The sequence below is a fragment of the Phoca vitulina genome, unplaced genomic scaffold (assembly GCF_004348235.1).
Source record: "Phoca vitulina isolate PV1807 unplaced genomic scaffold, GSC_HSeal_1.0 scaffold35, whole genome shotgun sequence".
Classification (NCBI taxonomy): domain Eukaryota; kingdom Metazoa; phylum Chordata; class Mammalia; order Carnivora; family Phocidae; genus Phoca; species Phoca vitulina.
The window spans coordinates 3,094,282-3,116,963 of NW_022589738.1; the positions used below are offsets into that span (position 1 = coordinate 3,094,282).

Below are 22,682 nucleotides of genomic sequence, written 5' to 3' on the forward strand. Positions count from 1 at the left end.
CCCCCTCTATGAAAGTATATTTAAATTATAGATGTTGAGCTTATTAAAAAAGTGTCATTGGTAATTTAGCTTTTAAAAAATGCCAGGTAATCAATAGGATATATAATTTTTAAAATATTCTTGATTCTGTTGTGTTTAAAGATACACATATGTGAATAATCCAGTTAAAAATGGGCAGAAAACATAAACAGATATTTCTCCAAAGTAGACATCCAGATGGCCAATAGACACATGAAAAAATGCTCATCATCACTTATCATCAGGGAAATGCAAATCAAAACAACAATGAGATATCACCTCACAACTGTCAGAATGGCTAAAATCAACAACACAAGAAACAGCAGGTGTTGGCGAGGATGTGGAGAAAAAAGAACATCGTGCACTGTTGGTCGGAATGCAAACTGGTGCAGCCACTGTGGAGAGCAGTACGGAGGTTCCTCAAAAAGTTAAAAATAGAACTGCCTTATGATCCAGCAATCACACTACTGGATGTTTACCCAAAGGATACAAAAATACAGAATCAAAGGGGTACATGCACCCTGGTATTTATAGCAGCATTATTTACAATAGACAAGAGATTGAAGCAACCCAAGTATCTACTGATTGATGAATGGATAAAGAAGAAGTGGTATATATATGCAATGGAATATTATTCAGCCATAAAAAAGGATAAAATCTTGCTATTTGCAATGACATGGCTGGAGCTAGAGAGTGTAATGCTAAGTGAAATAATTCAATCAGAGAAAAACAGATACCATATGATTTCACTCATATGTGGAATTTAAAAAGCAAACATGCAAAGGGAAAAAATGAGAGAGAGACAGAGAAATTAAACAGACTCTTACTTACGGGGAAGGAACTGATGGTTACCAGAAGTGGGGGGCATGAGTGAAACAGGTGATGGGGATTAAGGAGTACACTTGTCATGATGAGCACAGGATGATGTATGGAAGTGTTGAATTAATATATTGTACACCTGAAACGAATATAATGCTGTATGTTAACTAACTGGAATTAAAATAAAAACTTAAATAAAAATAAGATACACATGTGTATGTAAATAGTTCCAAAAGCATAGGATAGCTACAGACTTTTTGCCTGTTTATGCAGATGTATCTGAATTACATATTTTACTTTTTTTTTATAAACCTGACCTCTAGAGCCAATTACCTGTATTAAAAATTAATATAAGCAAATCATTCTGCTTTCTGGCTTTATCTGTGAATAACTTTGTTTTGTTTTGAAAGATATGCACAAGAATATCAGTAGTTCAAATTATAATTAGCTAAGTACAAGTATATGCTTTTATTATAAAATGGCTTTGGAAAATTTATTCTATTACTTTAAAACATAGGTGAGAAGACTTGTCTAGGTTTAGAAAATATATGTGTGTAAATAATGATATACATTTTAAATATTTCTATCAGAATATAGACCAGTATAGTTTTTTGAAGTTTAAAATTCGGTTAAGCCTTATCAATCTTAAATTTTAAGCTATGGATTATTTTACCTAAAGCATTGTCAAAGAAATAAAAGAACATGTATTTATAAAATGACTTATTTACAAAGGAAGAACGATTATTATTCTCAACTTTAAATGAAAATCAATAGCAGTAAGGGAATATAGTACTGGCTAAAAGAGATGCCTTGCAGTTCATGACCCTTGAATTTATGCTCATTACGTGTGACTTTGGTAAAGTAACTTAACCTCAATTATCCTCAGTGTCCTCATCTGAAACATGCAAGTTATGATAATGATATATGTATTACAGGATTTTTTCAGAATTAAATAAGATACTACACACAAAGGCCTTAATTAAATGGTGTCTGACAAAATAATTTACAGATATTAATTTTTATAATTATTCTACCTCATACTAAAATTAGTTTTTTAAACATTTACTGATATACCACTTCCTCTGGATTGTGGTTCTTAAGGACAGAGAGACTGTATCCTAATACCTTAATAATTTTATTTAGGCTTCAGTGGTTCACACGATTTCTGTCCTTAAGGTTTGAATAAATGCCTCACTGAGTGAATGAATAAATTGTTGGCTGAGTTAATTATAAAGTGCATGAGAGGCATATGAATGTAACTTTTTTAGGAGATGTTTACTTCTAGTATTTTATGGGAGATATGTATCTGAGCCAAATGCATTTAAACACAGAATGCTATATTTAATAATTAGTCTAAAAGTGTTAAATTATGGGTTTTGATTCTTTACATTTACAGGAAGTTTCTGTTTTGATTCTTTACATTTACAACCTTGGCAAGCTTGTTAAATATTTGCTTTTAATTTTAGACAATAATTTGCTTACAAGAAAAGCTTGTATTATTTAAATTATCGCTTTTTCACAAACATTTTCTGTGTGATAACTCTCTAAGGAACTAATGTCAGAAATATAACTCAAAATAGTACAAAAGAAATATACTGACTTAGTAATGGAGCACTCTAGGGGTCAGACTGTCACTGTCACTACAGATACAGGTGAAGCAGGACATCAGTTAATGTTATCAGTATTTGGTCTCTCTTCCTCTCCTTCCTGCTCCTCTCCGTGTCCTATCCCTGTCCCGTTCTCCATTTCTCCATCTCTTAACTGTTCTCTCTCCTCTGTGTCTCTGTTGGCTACATTTTCAGTCAGGCTATATCCTTCTAGTGACTAAAATGGCCCCTGACAACCTCAGGCTTATTATGATCCCTGGTTCCCACTGCCCCATTTCAGAAAATGGTAGGTTTTGTTTGGTCTGGCTTTGATTGCATACTTTGACTATATGCCCATGCTTGAACCAACCCTAGTGACCAAGGAGATGTAGTACTCTGATTGGTCAGTTTGGGGTCATATGCCTGCCCCAAAGCCAGGGATAGGATCAAGGACCTGAGCCACATGGACTGAAAATCGTGGTCTATTCCCCCAAGCATATACTGGGCAAACGCAAACATAGACACACACACACACACACACACACACACACACACACACACATTTAAATAGCTCCTCTCACTGTGGCAATGGCCGTCTGAGAAAAATGGGCAAGTCTTTTATAAGAGAGGCAGCCCGGTGTACTGGAAAGATATAGGAAGCAGATCATTTTGACTCCTTTCCCTTCTGACTATGTGCTGTTAGCCAAGTTAAATAATTTTTCTGAGTTTCCATTCCCTGACTGTTAACTGGGGATAATGTACAAGATTGTGATGAAGACTAAATGATATGATGTCAAGAACCTAATCTAGTATTTAGCACATATTAGACATTCATATATATGTGTGTGTATATATATATACACCTGTGTGTGTGTGTGTGTGTGTGTGTGTATATATATTAGATGTATCATAACTTGCTCTTTTTAAATTTTGAGTATAGTTGATACAAAATGATACATTAGTTTCAGGTGTACAACAGTGATTCAGACTGTGTCACCACACAACAGTACTAAGTTATAACTTACCCTTTGACAAAAGTACTTTAGGATTCAGAAAAGGGAATTCAAGAGTGCAAATGGGGTGCAAAATTTGGAGAAATATCATACATACCCTATTTATAAAAATTAACTTTTTTATTTTACAGCTGTTTTGGAAATGCAGAATTATTATAAAAGTTCAGAGAGTTTCTGTGTACCTCACATCCAGTCTCCCCTATTTTTAACTATTTACATTGCTGTGGTAAATTTGTCACAGTAAGCCAACACTGATATATTACTACTACTACTAACTACTACTACTACTACTACTACTACTACTACTAAAGTCAATACTTGATTTAGATTTCCTCAGTTTTTCCCTAGTGTCCTTTTACTGTTCAAAGATCCCATTCAGGATACCACATTACATTTAATCATCATGTCTCAGGCTCTTCTTGGTTGTGATAGTTTATTATATTTTCCTTGTTGTTGATAATGACTTTGATATTTTTGAATAGTACTGATCAGGTATTTTGTAAAATGTCCTCAACTGGATTTCTTAATGTTTTTCTCATCAGATATTTCTGGGCCCACTATAGGGTCAGAAACTTGTCCATTACTTTCAACACTCTAGCTTTGCCCACTGTCTATCACATAGTAGGTGCTAAATAGATAGTTGACAACTGAAAATATATCTGTAGTGGTATTGGTTGCCTATCCACTGTTTTTCTTTCCCTTCTTCCTTGCCAACAAGAGCCTACTTTATCTCTTTTTATTTATTTATTTATTTATTCATGGTGAACTTCTGAAATTCATATAACATAAAATTAACTGTTTTAAAGTGAACAATTCAGTGTCATTTAGCACATTCACAATGTTTGCAACCACCACCTCTATCTAGTTCCAAAACATTTTCAAACACTTCCAAAAGAAAATGTCCCAATTCCCTTCTCCCCAGCTCCTGACAACTACCAATCCAGACTCTGTCTCTCTAGATCTACTACTTTTTTGATATTTAATATAAATGGATTCATACAATATGTGACTTTCTGTGTCTGGCTTCTTTCCCTTACCATAATGTTTTTGAGGTTCATCCACATTTTAGCATTTATCAGTACTGCCTTCCTTTTTATGGCACAGACCTACTTCTTTTATTCAGGATAGAAATGCGCCCAGCTTAAAAGAAAACTACATTTTCATCCCTTCCTTGTTCTTAGTTGTGGTTATGTGGCATTGGTCTGGCCAGTGAAGTCTAGGAATTCCTGGATAGGGTTTCCAGGCAACTTCCCTACAGGGATCCGGTTCAGCTGGCAAGCACCCTTTTGGCGATTTGCCTTTTCCCTTCTCCTTCCTGAAACAGAGCCACTACAGTGAGAGGTCTAGATCTGAGGAACATAACACAAAGATAATAGAAGAGAAAGCAGGAAGGAGCTGGTGTCTCTGAAGACACAATGCAGCTGCCATACTAGATCTATAATCTGTACTCAGGGCTTCTTTACATGAAAAAGAAAGGAGCATCTAATATACTTAAAAATAATGGTATTACAATACATATCTTACTGTGCATTAGAGATCCAGTTAAAGTTAGAGAAATTTCCCGACCAATGAGTTTATTGTAATTCTGAACTTAACCTAGGTAAGAATTTTAAAATGTCTACTTAAATCATTGTTTTCACCACTGTCATCTTTCGCTTAGGACTGTTTCTCTTCACCTAGTCTGGCATACAGAAAAAGGCTAGAAAGGTATCTCTGGAAATGGAAGTGAGTTAGGTATTAGCACACTCATAGAGACTTCATATGTGGTCCCCCGCTTTCAGGAAATAGACTCCAGATGTCCATGGCGCCACTACAGCCCTGACTAAAAGGTGAGGAGGCTCTTTGTATGTGCTGACATCCACTAGGAGAGAAGGAAGTGCTATTATTTATGGAGTTATAATCTGTTGATCTTTTGTTAAAAATATATGATGAATGGGTGCAGATATAGAAAGCTACGTAACACACTTATTTAATGTATAAAAAGCATAGAATGTATGGGAGACAAAATAGGATGTGTGCTTGAGTATAATCAAGCGAACAGTTGAATGTTAGAACTGTGAAGAGAATAATGATGACTACAGTTGAAGGCAAAGATGAAACAATGGAATCTGAAAGACAATGAAAATATAGTGGTGGTTTTGAGAAGAAAAGTTGAATTGAGGCAAAGGGGAAAATGTTGTTTTGATAGGAAAATTTTCAATTACATGAATAAGAACTGGAACATGGAGCATGCTAATAATATTCAAATGAAAATTGTGAGAATAGTGAGAACAATGTTAGGGGTGAAAATAAGTTCAAAAAATTGTAAAAGGAAATGAAAAATGTGTACTGATGCACCATAATTGCTGTGATTTTTATTTTTTGACGGTTGTTTTAGGATAAACTTTCTGACACCGGGAAGTGATAGGAGCTTAAATCTGAGGACCAAAATAAGTCATTCTTTCAGATGCATTTATTGGGAACCTACTGTGTTTCTGGACTCTTCTAGGCATCAGAGATTAAATTGTGAATTAAAAAATACGGCTTTTGCCTCCATTTGTCTTAGGTTCTAGTGGGGGAAACAGTAAGCAAATAAACAAGTGTGTATCTGAACAGAAAATAATAGTGTCACATTTTCCCCAATTTTAATTCCATGCAGTAGTAAGACCACAAAATAAAATGAAGATAGGTGTGATTAGAATAGAAAGGCCAAGAGTGTACTTTTTTCTTTAAGATTTTATTTATTTGAGAGAGTGAGCAAGCAAGAGAGAGAAGGAGCAGGGGCAGAGGGAGAGGGAGAAGCAGACTCCCCACTGAGCAGGAAGCCCGATGTGGGGCTCTATGCAGGGAGGGATGCAGGCTCAATGCGGGGCTCAATCCCGGGACTCTGGGATCAGGACCTGAGCTGAAGGCAGATGCTTAACCGACTGAGCCACCCAGGCTCCCCAAGAGTGTAAGTTTTTTGAGGATGAATCATTTAACAAATACCCTTGCATCTGGCCATTAGTGATGCATTTGGGCAGCTTTGCCTTAGTCACAACAAAGGACAGACATTAGCAGAGGAAGATATAAAAAAAAAAAAAGGCAGATATACATCACAACATGAAGAGTAATTTAGTCTATTTTCTAATTATATATCAGTTTTTAAAATGTAAACATGACTTAGAATGTAGACTAGTATCACCTGAATTGTCTAACTATGCTAACATGCAGCTTAAAATAATGATGGTAATAATACATTTCTCTTTAAGTTCAAGTAAACACTATTAAAAAAGCACAAAGCAAGTGGGCTACACATTGTCAAAGAAGCAGGATAATGGGGCACAGTAACTGGGTCACGGGTCCCAGTGTTAACAGAGAATGAAGCCTTTTTTCTTTCTTGTGGAATAGATTTTCAAACAGATTAACACTGGAAAAAGTCCCTTAGACAGCTCAGCATCATTACTTCTGGAGGTCTTTCTTATCAGTGCCTGATGGAGATGACAATTCCTAAACTGTCTGCCAACAAGTGTTAACTACTTAGGTAATCAAAACAATATACTTGTTGATTCTCCCACTCACATTTATCATTTAAAATGGAAATAGCTTTGGGGTGCCTTGGTGGTGCAGTCGGTTGAGCATCTGACTCTTGGTTTCAGCTCAGGTCGTGATCTCAGGGTGCTGAGATCAAGCCCCGCGTTGGGCTCCATGCTCAGCATGGAGTCTGCTTAAGATTATCTCTCCCTCTGCCCATGGTGCTCATGTGCTCGCTCATGTGTGCTCTCTCTCTCAAATCAATCAATCAGTCAATCAGTTTTTTAAAAAATGAAAATAGCTTTAACTTTTTCTGGATGATGAAAGAAAAAACAAACTCATTGGAAAAATACAGAAAATGCCCATATTATTAATAATGGTTTTCTCCCGTGGTAGGATTTCAGGTAATTTTTGCTTTCTTCTGTTTATTTTCCATTATTTTTTTTCCAGTCAGTCAGGGAGAAGCTGAGCTACCATAGAGGAGACAAAATGGCTCATGAGTAAATAGGGCTGGGGCACAGAAATGGTACAGATGTTCTAGCCCCTTTTCTTGGGGTTAAGATTAATAGTTTCTTTTGCTCCCAAAGAACCCCTCTAAAACTGGGGCTACCTGCTACACTTATGTTTACTATTATTCCATAAAACCAAGCCCATAGTAGAAACTCAAGAAATAAAATACCTCATTGATTTTAGTAAATGTCTAATTTTCTGAAAGTATGAAAGAGCTTTATCTGATAGAGATATGGCAAAAAGCATACTATGCTAAATTTCAAGTGCAGAAAACACTCCCTCACATACTAGCCAGCCTTATAATATTCTGTGAGAAAAGATTGATTTGTATTGTTTTACATCAGAACATCCATATATGTATGTGCATCTCTGTGTGTATAGTATTCATTTAAGAGCCAAACTTTCCCAACAAACATCAGTGAAAAACTTTTTTTAATTAAGCTTTCATTCTTGCCCCACATTAGACACACACAGACAGACACACACACACACACACATAGGCGTAGCTACGTGTGTAGGTAGGAAAACAAGGGAGAAAATTCTGTATTAAGGATACTTCAAAAGTGGGTTAATGTAAATGAGCAGAATGCCAAGTACATGAAAATTGACATTTATTAGCACACTTTGCATGGAGATATTTTCAAAGCTTTGCCATGCATATGAAAATATTCCAATTTTATGCCCATGTTTTCATTATTCAGTAACATGCATTGCTTTCTGTTGTTCCCAAAAGCAAGTTGTAAATCTGCTCAGAAAGTTTCACTGATCTGGGATTTCAATCTTTTGCGGTTGACATGATCATTTCATTTCAACCAGAAAAGTAATTCAATGGAAATGAGTAAGAATGAATAGAAATAGAAGATCATATATCTTTGAAATTAAAAAAATAATAAAATTAATTATTCATTTTAGGGGCTTTTTTACCATACTCAAGTCCATATTTTCATCTATGGAATTAAATTGTATCATCATAAACATGAAATATATTTATGTTCACAGAAAGGGAAATTTAAAAAGCCTCATTCATCTATTTACTCATCTAGCTGCTTAGTTTACATAAACATTTGCCTTGATTCACTTTCCTTTTTTTTACAGCATTTATAATCTTCACGTATTTTAAATTAGACAAATAAAACTATTCTTGTAAAAAAATTTTTTTTTTAATAAAATGCACATAGAACACTGTAGTTTTTTTTTGGCCACTACTCATTTCTACCCTCTAACTTCTCCAAAGGTAACCATATTTTAAGACTAGAGTACAAGCAATCAGATACTTTTTACTGAAATTGTATGAATTGTTTTGCAGATTATCTTCATGTATCTTGGAGGTTTCCCCATGTCAGGCTCAGCTCATTCTTTTTAACTGATGAAGAATGTTTCACAGTTACACGACACAAAAAATGTATTAAGCTGTTTCCCTATAGGTAGTTGTTTAGGATTCTCCAAATGGTACACCATTACAAATAATGCTTCCGTTCTAATCCAGGATTATGCCTCATTGTACACGTAAGCAAGTATTTCTTTGGGATAGATACTAAGAAGCGGAACTGATAGGGTACAGGCATCATTAATTTTAATAGATACTGTGAAATTGCCCTCCAAATGTCAGTACCAATTTACTTTCCCACCAGCAGGGTATAAGAATTCATAGGCCCCCTATCTTTTAGAAGCAATGAAAAGAGAAAATGCTATCGATGTGTTATTTTAATATGTGTTTCTCTCATTTGTAGTGAATTTAGGTTTTCATAGATGTACTGGCTTTTTTTTTCTTTCTCCTTTTTGAGATGCCTAGTTTACCACCTTTGACCATTTTTACATTGTTTTATTTTCTCATTGATTTGTAGATAATATTTTGTAAATTGTTCTTTTTAATCCTTTTAAAGATTTTATACATTGCAGATATTTTCTTAGAATGTGTTGTTTTTACTTTGCTTAGGTTTTTAAAACTTTTTTAAATTTTATAAGTTTAATGTATCAATCTGGTCTTTCATGTTTCCCCCGCCCTTGGGGTGTGTTATTTAAGAAAGCCTTCCAGCCTTCCTGATCCCAGTGTCAGAATCTGAAGTCAGGTACATATTTATAGCTTTTTTAAAGAAGCATTTTGATGTATCATCAATCTAGGATTTATTTTGTGAATGGTGTATGATAGAAAATGGTGTATATATGAACATGTATGTATGTGTATACATGCATAATACATGACAGTTTCTTTGAATTATTAAGTCACATTACAAATCAAACAATAGAATATTATTAACTCAATTGGGCATTTAGCAAGAGTTTTATATTTCTTTTCCCTGTGCTTTTTAATATTTCCTCTAAAATAGGAATGCGACTTTCTGGCTATTTGGGTTATCACCAAAATATATTCCTTCTTGTTTATTGAGGCCAGCTCTGTTCTTTGATTTGAACTTTAAAAGAAGAAGGAATGGACCTAGAGAGTATTATGCTAAGTAAAATAAGGCAGAAAGACAAATACCATATGGTTTCTCTCACATGTGGAATCTGCAAAAACAAAAGAATAAACAAACAAACAAAAAGCAGAATCAGACCTATAAAGACAGAACAAACTGAAAGTCGCCACAGGGGAAGGGTGTGGGGGATGGGCAAATAGGTGAAGGGGAGTGAGAGTACAGGTTTCCAACTATGGATTATGGAATATGTCATGGGAATAAAGGGTACAACATAGGGAATAGTCAATGATATTGCAATAGCACTGTATGGTGACAGACGGTAGCTACACTTGGGGTGAGCAGAGTGTAACATAGCAATGTAGCATCTGCTATGTTGTGCACCTGAAACTAATGTAACATTGTGTGTCAATTATACGCAAATAAAATAAATAGATAAACCCCCAAAGAGTGAGAATAGACCCATTTCTTCTCTTTTTTTGTGCTTGTCAAGATCTTTACATAGGTGTAGTCAGTATTAAAGGAATGCCTACCTCTTTTCTTTATAAGGTCCCTTGTGATTAGATTGGGCCCACATGAATAATCCCAGCTAATCTTACCATTTCTTGAGCCTTAATTTAATCCCATTAGTAATGTCTCTTTTGCCCAGTAAGATAATTTATTCACAAATTCTGGAGATTAGGATATGGACATCTTTGGGGAGTTGGTATTCTGCCCTCTTGCTTGTCACCGTTCCAATTCACTTGTCCTCATTGTAGAGGTTTGTGTGGGTGAGGGGAGTGGTAGGAGCTGGGAGTCTGCTTCATTGCCTTCAGTTGAGATTAAGTTTGTGCTTAAAAGGGAGAAGTTTCACTTAAAAATGTATGTGGCTAAGCAGGCATCATAAAAGATACTTTTAACATTATCCCTGAATTGAAGGATTTTATATATCAAACTGCATGATAAATTAAATGAGTTATATTTTGTAAAGCAGTTATAACAGTGCCTGAGCATAGTAAGATATGTGTATCTATATATTTTACTTGTTAAATAAAGCCAAAAATATAATGCCCACAAGAAAGGGAGTTTTACGCTCAGAATTGATTTGTACATATGATATATCTTCTTAAGTGAGAGAGCTGATGGATTTTGTGAACTACTTTTCCTGGGGTTTATTAAACCTTCACTGTTGACTTTCAGGAGGAAATGCACCTTGGCAGGTTTATCCAGTGGTGGTGATGATTGTGTATGGACTGTACACTTGTCATATTTTTATGAGAATACCAACTTAAAGAATGAAATGTGTATACTGAAAAGCGGCAGTACTAATTGGTCTCTTATTTATTTATTGAACACTTACACTGTGCCTGATGCTACAGAGCATCAGTGACTCTTGCTCTAGGCTTTTGATATAACAGGGTGAATTCTTCTGAGTATGCAAATACTTATAATACAAAGTGGACTACACTGTGGCCTAAAGAAAATATAAATAAACATCTCTGAAGGATTATAAATGACTGGAATCACACATGTAAAGATGTCTTGGAGGGCGCCTGGGTGGCTCAGTTGGTTAAGCGACTGCCTTCGGCTCAGGTCATGATCCTGGAGTCCCTGGATCGAGTCCCGCATCGGGCTCCCTGCTCGGCAGGGAGTCTGCTTCTCCCTCTGACCCTCCCCCCTCTCATGTGCTTGCTCTCTCTCATTCTCTCTCTCTCAAATAAATAAATTAAAAAAAAAAAAAAAAAAGATGTCTTGGAGTAGGTAATGTTTGAAATGAGTTTTGACTACAAAGGTGAAAACTTTGACTACAAAGGTGACTACAAAGACACTCCAGGCAAGGGCTTAATGTCACTTAAGATAGATAGAAAATCCAAGGATATAAAGTCAAAAGCTTTGGCAGAAATGGAGGGTGTTGCACCTATGATCACAGTAAGAGAGAGAATGGAAAAGTTCAGTGTAGCTTTCAGATCACATCCCATTGTGAGGGAGTTGTACTTAATTCTGTAGGAGGTAATGAATTTTGAAGAGGGAGATGTGTCATCCAGCCTATTTTTGAGAAAAATTGATTTGGCTGTCATATATTAGATAAATAGAATGGAGGTGAGATCAGAAGGAGGGGTAATAGTTAACAGCTCATTACCAAATGGCCTATGTGAGAAATAGTGAAGATTTGGACTAGGAGAGTGGGAAAGAACTGGAAAGGAGGAGGTGGGTATAAGAAACATTTTGTAAAGCAGAATCCACATGATTTAGCAACTGATTAAGGAGGAGAGGGAGGGGCCCATAATGACTGGTTTCCTGCTTGGATGACTAGGATAATGTAGTATCAGAATAGGAACAGGAAATTGGGTAGATGATATATTCTGGTCTTTAACTGAATGGATTTAAGATACTAGAAGAATTTTGTGGATGATTGTTTCAAGCCATTACTTGAAAATGAGACTGGAAGATCCAGGAAGAGTAAAAGAAAGAAAGAGGTTTGGGAGTTTTAGTCTAAAACAATCATAGGATGAGGGAGGGGACTTTTTCGCTCATTTAGTTTTTTGAACTCATGTGCTCTTTCCCATATCTGCCACATGGTTATCTAACCTATATTTGAACTTTAAGTCCATGACGTCCTGAGGCAGGCATTTTTGTTTGCATCATTCAGTTAGAAATTTCTTCTTTATTCTGAGTTCGCCAGAGTTCCTTCCTTTTGAGCCAAGTTCTGTATCTTGGGACCCTACCCTAGAGCAATTGCAGTTCTTCATTCTTACAAAAACTCTTCTGATATTTAAGAAAGTTATAATGTCCCTGTTTAGTCTACTCTTCCAGTAATGCTGGGAGTGTAAATGGGGCTCAGAGGCGATGTAATATCTTTATGCCTTCTTTGGCTCAGATCCTTGCTAGAGTTTCCCAGCTACTAATAAACCCACAGAAAACAGAAAACAAAATTTGAAGGGGCTCTACTCTCAATACATCTAACATGCATAATTGAATTTAAAGCCACCCTGACAGGAAATCATTAGGGTCTCCCTATGGACAGATGCCTGGGGACACATGTCTTCCTCTGTCACCTCTCCCACTTCTTATGCTCCTATATTCTTTTATAGGCTAAATATCTCTCGTTCTCACAGTGATTCATTTGACAGAGCTTCTAGTCACATCACTCTCCTTTGGTCTAACACATGGAGAAGAACAAGACTAGCCCCTCTCTTGGTCTAAATATTGTGATTTTTTTTTTTAAGCTAAAATTAGTTTGGATACATCCCCCAGATGGCTCCTAGTCCCATGCTGCCACTGTTGTGGCAGCTGTTAAATCTTTTGCAGTTGGCTGTGTAACCAAATGGAGGCTCTTCTCTTCATTGATGTTACATTTTGCCCTATTATAGTTGACCATTAAGTTGCGTGATCTTTTAGATCCCAAATTGGTCATATTTATCAGGTTGTCTTCTATATTTCCACTTAGGTCATTGTTCACAATGTAGAATGGTAAACCACTTATATTTAGGGTAGAGTCCTTTTGCCTAGCAGTATTCTTCCAGTTTAATAGTAAGTTGTCAAAGATCTGGGAAGGAATTTGGAAGGAACTTCATTGAAATGGCATGCATATAAAAAAGTGCTTTTAAAATGAGATGGCACTGATGTTTTAACCTGGATTTACTTACATATATATGTGTGTGTGTGTGTGTATACATATATATCACTAAAATATATACATGTATAAAATATATACATATCACATATCATAGGTATATATCACTAAAATACATATATAACACTAAAAGTATATATATAACATATAACACTATTTTTAGTGTTATTTTTGGGGGGCACCTGACTGGCTCAGTGCTCAGTGGGTGGAGACTGCAACTCTTGATCTGGGGATCATGAGATCGAGCTCCACGTTGGATATAGAGTTTACTGAAAAAAAAAAAAAACAAACACTGTTTTTGGTATTAAGAGCTTGGGCTCTTGAGCCAGCAGACCTGAGTTCAAATCCTGTTCAATTATTTACAGTTTATTTCTTCTCTCTGAATCTGTTTCCTTAGGTATCAAAGGAGGATATTAATTTCTTCTTCCAAGGATATTGTGGGGGTTGAGGAGATAATGTGTATAAAACCCTTAGTACCTTGTTTGGTACATAAGGGCTTGATTATTATTTCTCTGGAAGTCTGATTACAGAACAAAAACATCACATTTTTATGCTCTTTGCATTCACTTTGGCATTGAAAAAATTATAAAATCAAGTACTTGGGAAGAAGCTTCTAACATACATGGCCAGCATTCTGGCTGTTTTTTTTTTTTTTTTCCTGAAAGTGGATTTTGATTTGCTCTACCTTCTTCCTGTCCTTTATATAAACAGCAAAACATTCATTTTAATGGTGACTAATGCCAAGGATGCAGTCTAGAAATCTGTGGCATTGGTGTCCTTACATCTGGCTGTTATGAAAGCTAACCTACCATCATCTGTGACCCTCAAGATACATCCCATTTATAATGAGTATTCCATTACCCATTTGTCCTGGCTCGCCCTGAGTAAAGGATGTTCAAGAGATGGTGGTCACTTTCCTATTTTAGTGACTTCCCCCTTCCCACCACTGTATGCTTTAGTGCTATTTTCTCATTAGCTGTACTTAATGTGATATTAAACCTATCCCTTGAGGTTTTAATTTTTTTAAGTTTTTATTTAAATTCCAGTTAGTTAACATGCAGTGTTATATTAGTATCAGGTGTACAATATAGTGATTGAACACTTTCATACAATACCTGGTGCTCAGCACAAGTACACTCCTTATATTTTTCATTTTCTGGAGGTTCGAAGAATTGCTTTATTTCAAATTGGCTAGGTAATTTTTGTAGACAGGTATAGAAATATCCATATATGCTTTATGCTTGTCTTTTATTTCTTTGTTTTAAAAGTGCTGGTTGATATCCTAAATCTGTATTTTCACCACAGAGAATAGAGAGAGAGAGCTACTCTCTGTTCTTTCTCTTGATTTTTGCTCAAGGCCCCTTATTTCTTTTTGTGCTTAGTTGCTTTTTGTTTGTTTTTTTTTTCAATGAGCTGATCATTTTCCTTGGAGTATTATTTTTGTGGATTCTCTGGGGCTTAGGATGAAGGAGAACTCTTTTTTTTTTAATGTTTTATTTATTTATTCATGAAAGTCAGAGAGAGAGAGAGAGAGAGAGAGAGAGGCAGAGGCAGAGGGAGAAGCAGGCTCCCCGCCTAGCAGGGAGCCCAATGCGGGACTCGATCCCAGGACCCTGGGATCACGACCTGAGCCGAAGGCAGACGCTTAACCATCTGAGCCACCCAGGCGCCCCAAAGGAGAACTCTTTTAGAAAGGATTTCCATTTGCCTTGTCAGGTGTCTAACGTGTGATACTCTGGGGTCACTATAAATTAAATGAAATTCATGGCTTGAGGTTTTTGAGGGACTCAGTAATATGAATTTGTAGTGTAAATCTACCTTAATGATGTGTAAGGATTTGGGGAAGGTCAAGTTTAGTATGTTTCATCATTTTCTTGAGGGTGTAGCCCTTAGCTTTACTGGATGGGGGTTCTCTCCAGTGTGTTATTTAACCGAGCCCCCTGTCCAGTTAATGCTCTCAGGGAAATATCCTCAGTTTTCCACTTAATTCTTTGAGTTCTAGTTTTACTTAGATTCTGGCCTAGGAATCTTATGAAATATTTCATTTTGAGGGGAAAAAACAGTATTTTTACTTATTTTCTTTTTTTTATTTAAATTCAGTTAGCCCTCGTTAGATTCAGATGTAGTGTTCAATAATTTATCAGTTGCATATAACACCCAGTGCGCATCACATCACGTGATTGAGGTAAACTTATGCTAATTGGCTAGAATTCTTTTTGCTTTTTTCATTTTAGATTCTTGCTATAGGTAAGAAAGGATTGCATGGAGCCGTAGAATCAGAAGGAAAAAACCATGTCTACTCTTAATAATTCCAAAGTTAAAAAGCCATATTTACTATAGTACAACTCTGGAATTTTAAAAAAAATGTTTATGATAATAAGTTAGAGTTTAAATAACTGACTCAAGGTCAGGCAACTTATAAATGGTGGAAGTTGGATTTAAATCCCATCTACTTCACCTTAGCACCATGCTCCAAACCCTTAAACACTTCCAACAAGTGGTAGGGGTTTCCATGATTCAGGGTTTAATAAATTGGCCAACTCTTTGTCTTCAGATCATGCTAAAACTGTAAGTTTTTAGATTCACTTAAATGGTTTTTAGCCATATAAGTCTTGGGGCACAGATTAGTCAGGAATTAATTATAGGAGTCAAAATTAAAACAATATTAAGCCATATTAATTATAGCTCCCATATCTCAATCTTTTATATTTTTGTTTCATTTTTGTGCATAAACATAAATTTAATATTTTTAACTTTTTATTTCTGTCAAAATAAATTTTTTAGTGATTTTCATGTTGTTGGGTTTATTGTATCTGGTTGAATTAAGGATTTTTTTTATTTGAGTTTGCCAAGCAAAGCACTTCAATCAAAATCCAAAAGCTTATCTCTTTTGTTTCCTTAACTTCGAACAGTGACTGGCACATAGTAGTTTCTCAATAAATATTTATTGAGTGAATGTGTGGGATAAATATACACTTATTATTAAAATTGATTTGGCCTTTACATGTTTTTTCAGCTACTAGACCAAGGAAAAATAATTCCTTTTTGAAGAAATGCTCAAATCCTGATACGTCTTTCTTTTTAATAGAGTATCTTTCTAAAGCTTCTGAGTGTTTAAGGATGTTATTGAATATATGTCATTAATGCTTAACAGAAAATCTATTAAATCTTAAGACATTGATATGTACTATCCCACATAATGTGTTTTCCTAACTGATGATGATAAAAAAATTACTCTCAGGATGAAAAAGTATATGGTCTCCTAAACATAGCCAGCTACAACTGACCTTCTCTTTAGAAGTTAACTACTTGTTGACTGATTTTGGATATCTTAAGATGGAATAACTGGGAATGCTAGAATCTAGCTCTATGAGACTTCCATCCTCCAGAAGCTAGCTCAGGCACGTTTTCATGTCAACAGCAGAGGTGTAACAGAGAAAGAGATGTGTAAGTACTGATTCAAGCTCCTGCTTCATGACTTGGCCCATGCAGGTCACATAGCAGACTGAGACTCAGAGTGGAGGTTACATGGCAAAGGGTATGGATATAGGCAGGAGTGAAGAACTGGGACCATTAATACAACCAACCTACTCTACAGATCTAACTAATTGAATCTGGTCTCATAAAATATGTCTGGCATTTCCACTATAACCTTCTGATCCCTTATTTGAAACTGAATCTTAAAGGAGTCTATCTTAAACACACATACATGTGCACATGTGCATACACACACACACACACACACTTGGTTCATTTTCTGCTTATCTTATACTTTTTGCTAATGCAGTTCGTTAGCTAAAATATTTATTTCTCTAGAGACTAGCAAAAGAATAGCAGGCTTTTAATAGAAATACCACATGGAATGAACTTCATGTTCAGTATACAAGACAAATATTATCCACATGGCATTTATCAAATAAAATTTGTGTGTGGACATTTTATTTACAAGCATACATTGCAAGAAAAGCACATATTTAAAAATAAAAATGAGCTGATCATTCTACAAACATTCCAGTTGCCTATTATAATGAAATTGTGTGTTAAGTGTCATTCTTAAAGCAATGGAGATGGCATTTGCATATCAGTTTAATTGCTTTTGATTAAACATTGAAAGATGAGAGCCAAGAGAGCTTATTATTATTGCCCTGAAATGAAGGCAAATGATAAAAAAGTGATATTACATCAACACTACGTCTGGATATCTGTTGCTGTTTCCATTTTAAATCCTAAATTGCAATGTTTCTTAAAATGATCATTGAAAGCCCGTCTCGAAATACAATAAAAAATTAAAAGGTTAATGCATAAATTGTGCTTCATAAATACAATTTGATTTCAAAGCCAAACTAGTTTTCTCTACTTTGTTAATATTTGTTCTTAATGTACTAGACTGTAAGCTTTTGAAAGACATTATGTCTCATTTACTTTTGTGTCTTAAGGGCTTTGACATAGTCTGTCCTGTAATAGATGCTCAATAAATGTGTGTGAATAAATGACTGAATAAATGCAAGGTAGGGTGACCCCCTCATAGTCACTGTTAATGCATTTTAGGTGAATGGTTGGACACTGCTGGTTTTGATTGGTTTTCTCCCTCTTTGCCTCCGGGAATCATCAGTCATTAAACATGTAAAGTCCTTCACCCACCTACGGTGAAGTAGGCTGTGTGGAGTGGGGCATGTGTAAGGCAACTTCTTTTGTAAATCAGGGGGTTTCACGTTGGGATGTTTGATTTGGGCTTAGACTGGAAACTACCATTTGTTTTCTGTGTCCACAGCATCAGAAAACTAATCTTACATCATTTTATAAATCAACGATAATGCATAACTCATTTATTTGCAGTAGAGAATGAGCACCACTTCCAAGTGTCCTTGTTACCAGAATTATTTCATGTTTGTCATCCCAAACATAGCACCCCAGTCTAATAAAACTCCATCAGACTACTATCACATGCTAAAATAACAGCTAAACAGAGACAGGAAAACACTGTTTTATTTGCATAGATTAAGTGTATGCCCAGAATTCAAAACCTTTAAGAAATACAAATGCACAAGAAATGGGGTAAGTTGAAATAAAAAGGAGAGTCTTACTGATTTGTCTTCTCGTTCCTCAGTTTGGCCTTAAAATTTTGTGAAAGAAAATTTTTTTGTTATAATTCATCAGAATGACATATGACTGGATCATAACTTTAGGAATATTTTCTTGGTTTAAAACCAAGAAAACAAAAAAGCTGTATTTAATTTTCTTGTTTCTTACATGGAAGTATGATTTTAACCTCTGCTTAAAGAGAAATTACATTTAAATACTGATAAAAGTGCTATTATTATACATATCCAATTTTTTAGAGTAATAGTTCCAATTTAGTACTCTTGATGTTTTAAAAAGACTATTGTGATATTCAATATAGAGAATATAAATATGTATTACATATATTAATGATTATATAGAGAGCAAATTTTTAACCAATTAAATAAAAATGCTAATGTTATGAAATTCATGCAAAGTAATACAATCTCTGTTTGAAAAAAAGAAAAACCCAAAATCTGAAAAGGATACTTATATCAATGTACATTTTCAATTCTTATTTTTCTTTATATTTACTACTATATTTGATCCACAAATAAGCTTGTGAAATAGTTTAAAGGTGACTGTAGTAAGGGATGATACAGAAATAGACTCAGATTCCAGAGCTATGGTACTTAGGCTAAGCATTGCACTACAAGCACAGAATAAAAAGGAGTTCCTGGTTAGGGTCTCGACCAAAACATGGAAGCGAGGAACAACCCAGCCCATCAGGAGCAACAGTCGTTTAAGTACTACCAAAGTCACAACTGTGAATGGGGAAATGGTAGGAAATGGGGAGGAGAGACAGGCCAAACCCAGGCTCATATAGCCAAACAAAATAGCTTGAATTTGATTCCACAGAGTATGCACATGCAGGGAAGGGTATTTGGCAATGCACTATGACGCATGATGAAATGTCACGAATGAAAATGTTTTATCAGAAATCTATTTGCTAGTGTCAGGACTCATTCTGCCCCCCACTTTTTCATACTGTTACCTTACATTGGGTGGTTGGTTGTTCAGCTGTTAAGAAGGAAGTGTGACTCTACTTCTGAAACTAGTAACATACTATATGTTAATTAATTGAATTGAGATAAAATTTAAAAAAAAAGAAGGAAGTCTGAGAATTTCTCTAAGAATCCCTCAAAGCCCACAAGTTGGAGTAGAAGTCGTTAGGGATAAGGGTATGCAGATAGATTTTGTTTTGTAAAGTATTTAAAACTACTTGGTAATTAATTCAGTTACTTTGTGAATTATTCTAACACCAAACAGGAAAGGCACTGGTAGGCTCGGAGAAGTAAATGATGCATGCCATCATACTTGGACATGTAAAACGAAATGATGCTTACCAGTCATCCAAGGAGATGTCTGAAATAGCAAATATTACAATAAAATAAAGTCTTTTAACAAAAAGAACTATTTAACAAATATATTTTTATGATGTTTTCAGTAGCTCATTCTTTTGAAGCAAACTTCAGAAACTCGGGAAGGTGACATTTTTGAGTGATATAAATCTTTACAGTTACATATAGGTATTTTATTATATTTATTTTTAAAGATTTATTTATTTGAGGGGGGAGGGGCAGAGGGAGAGAAGCAGACTCCCTGATGAGCGCGAAGCCCAAGGCGGGGCTCAGTCTCACGACCCTGAGATCAGGACCTGAGCTGAAACCAAGAGTCAGATGCTTAACTGACTGAGCCACTCAGGCGCCCCTACATATAAGTATTTTAAAAGTATTACCCACATTTATGAATTTACTTAAATAGGGGGAATGTTTAATGCTATCGTAAAGGTAAAATGCTATCGTAAAATATATTGTTTAGGAGCTGCAGAAATCATTTTTAATTAGCAGCTGTCTTTAAATATCACAAATATTTATATATTCTTTTCCCTATAATTCCCTGTTGTCATTTGTTTCATCAGTTCATCTAAACCTACCATTTTTCATTCACTTGACCATTGTAAGTCAAGAAACTTTTACCTTTTCTCTCTTGTGATTATTATCTTGTCTGGTGGGGACAAAATAATTGAGACAGAATAGAGGAGCAAGGGGAGACAGCAGGTGCATTTGTATCTTATGAAATGTTTGCAAAATAATAAGCACCACATGAATAATGCATTTGAAGAATATTGTCTGGCAAATGATATCGAGTCATATATCCAAATCATCCCCCAGTTACTGAAGAACGAATTACAAGTGCCTAATGCATCCAGTTTTATCAGAAAGAGAATTCACCATGTGGGGCATCTAGGTAGAGTAAAAGGGCTACTGTTTATTGAATAGAGGATTAAAATCTCTGTATCTACATCTGCATCTATGTCTATAGCCGTACCTGTATCTCTGTAATTTTGAAAACCTAAAAGGTGTGTGTGTGTGTGTGTGTGTGTGTGTGTATACACATACATTGAAAAGTCTAGTTTTTTGGGGTTTTTTTGAAGAATTAAGTTCCTGTGGCTTATATGCCATTGATTCCAAGGTTGGCTTTTATGAAATATAACGAAACTATTATTTGCACTAATATTATTACTATAGTTTATTTTAAGCTTAAATATTTAGGTTTATTTCTTTCAGATATTTAGTATTTATATTAGTTAAAATTAATTTAAATTTAAATTTCAATACTTAATGTATCTTACGTTAACCTTGACAATAAACTTAAGAAGTAAGTATTCCTATTAATATTTTACAGGTAAGGAAATGGAGACTCAGTGAATTTAGGAAATAGGCTTAAGGTTAGTAAATTGCAGAGCTAGGATATTGACCTGATGGTAGCTAAAATCAAAATCCATTCTTTTTTTTTTTTTTCATTAAAACATTTCCCTGTTTTTATATAAAAAGCACTAGGTTGTGCTTCTATATGGTTTGTATACCTAGCAATGTAAAATACTGAGACATTAAAGACAAAGATGAAGTAAATACTCAGAAAATCTTTGCTTCAATGTTTTTTTGTTTTGTTTTTTAAAGAGAGAGAGAAGTAATGCAAGACCTAGGATTTTGGAGTAGTTGATGTACCTTTCTTCATTTTACCTCTGGACTGGCTTGCGGCCTGCTGGCCCCGAGGCGGCCCAGCTGTCTGCGCGGCCACTGTCATGACAGCCACGGGGCCCTGCAAGGTTCTCAAGGGCTGTGCCTGCGGCGGGGCCGGCGGCTGCGAGGCAGGGGCCGGCAGCAGTGGGTGCGCAGGGCGAGGGCTGATCTGCCGGGGTCTTCTCTGGCTCTCCGCAGAGCCGAGCGGAGCCAACAGCGCCGCCTGGGGCTGCAGAAAACTTCCTGCTCCAGGGAGGTTAAGGACAATGGCTTGCTGAGCAGATGACACTGTTCTCTGACTGGTTGAACCTCGTGCACTTGAACCCTGTGGCACTGGCTGCTGAGGACCAGTACTTGTGGGCTGTTGACTAGCAGTTGTGGGTTGTTGGAGTTGTGGTTGGGGAATCAACTGATAGAGCCACTGCTGCTGAGGCTGCTGCGGGGTGTTCAAAAGGAGCGAACCTTGTGGAAGCCCCAGCAGAGTTACTGGACTGACACTGGAGGCATTTTTTAAAATAAATTGAACACCTACTTGAGAAGGAATCGGCGGTGCATCGGGCACTGCATTTGGTGGCTGAGCTCTTGAGGGCAGGGTGCTGGGCTTGATTCCTGCAGGAGCTGTGGTCCCAGAGGTAGAGCCCTTCCTGGGCCTGGGACCTCTCCCCAAAGCCTGGGCTCCACATCCAGGGCCCGCCACTTTGATGATGTTGTGGCCCGCAGAGCTGGCCATCACTGGGGTGGCCAGGCTTCTCTGTGATGAGCTGGTGGTGGACAGGGAGGCTGCAGGAAGAATGTTAACTCGATTCACTTCTACAGAGGATTTCTGGGAAGGGGCCATGACCCGGGGGGCCAGGGTTCTTTGTGATGAGCTGGTAGTTGAGAAGGTGGCTGGAGGAAGCATGCTAATTTGATGCACTTCCACAGAGGGTTTCTGGGAGCTGGCCATGACTGGGGTGGCCAGGGTTCTTTGTGATGAGCTGGTATTTGACAGGGTGGCTGCAGGAAGCATGCTAACTCGAATTACTTCTGCAGAGGATTTCTGGGAATGGGCCATGACCGGGGTGGCCAGGCTTCTTTGTAATGAGCTGGTAGTGGACACAGTGGCTGCAGGAAGGATGCTAGCCCGATTCACT

General features: G+C 36.3%; 2 protein-coding genes across 2 annotated transcripts in view; one reads left to right on the plus strand and one right to left on the minus strand.

The window, feature by feature from the left end:
- The window catches only part of IL1RAPL1 (interleukin 1 receptor accessory protein like 1), a 1,353,569-nt gene that overhangs the window by 758,229 nt on the left and 572,658 nt on the right, over positions 1-22,682 (plus strand). The gene's annotated exons all lie outside the window — the stretch shown is intronic.
- Positions 21,164-22,682, minus strand: part of LOC116646047 (transcription factor SPT20 homolog) — a 3,391-nt gene continuing 1,872 nt past the window's right edge. Inside the window, exon 3 of the mRNA XM_032426512.1 lies at positions 21,164-22,418. Coding sequence (XP_032282403.1) covers positions 21,509-22,418 — 910 coding nt within the window. The 3' untranslated portion in view covers positions 21,164-21,508. The remainder of the gene's footprint in view (positions 22,419-22,682) is intronic.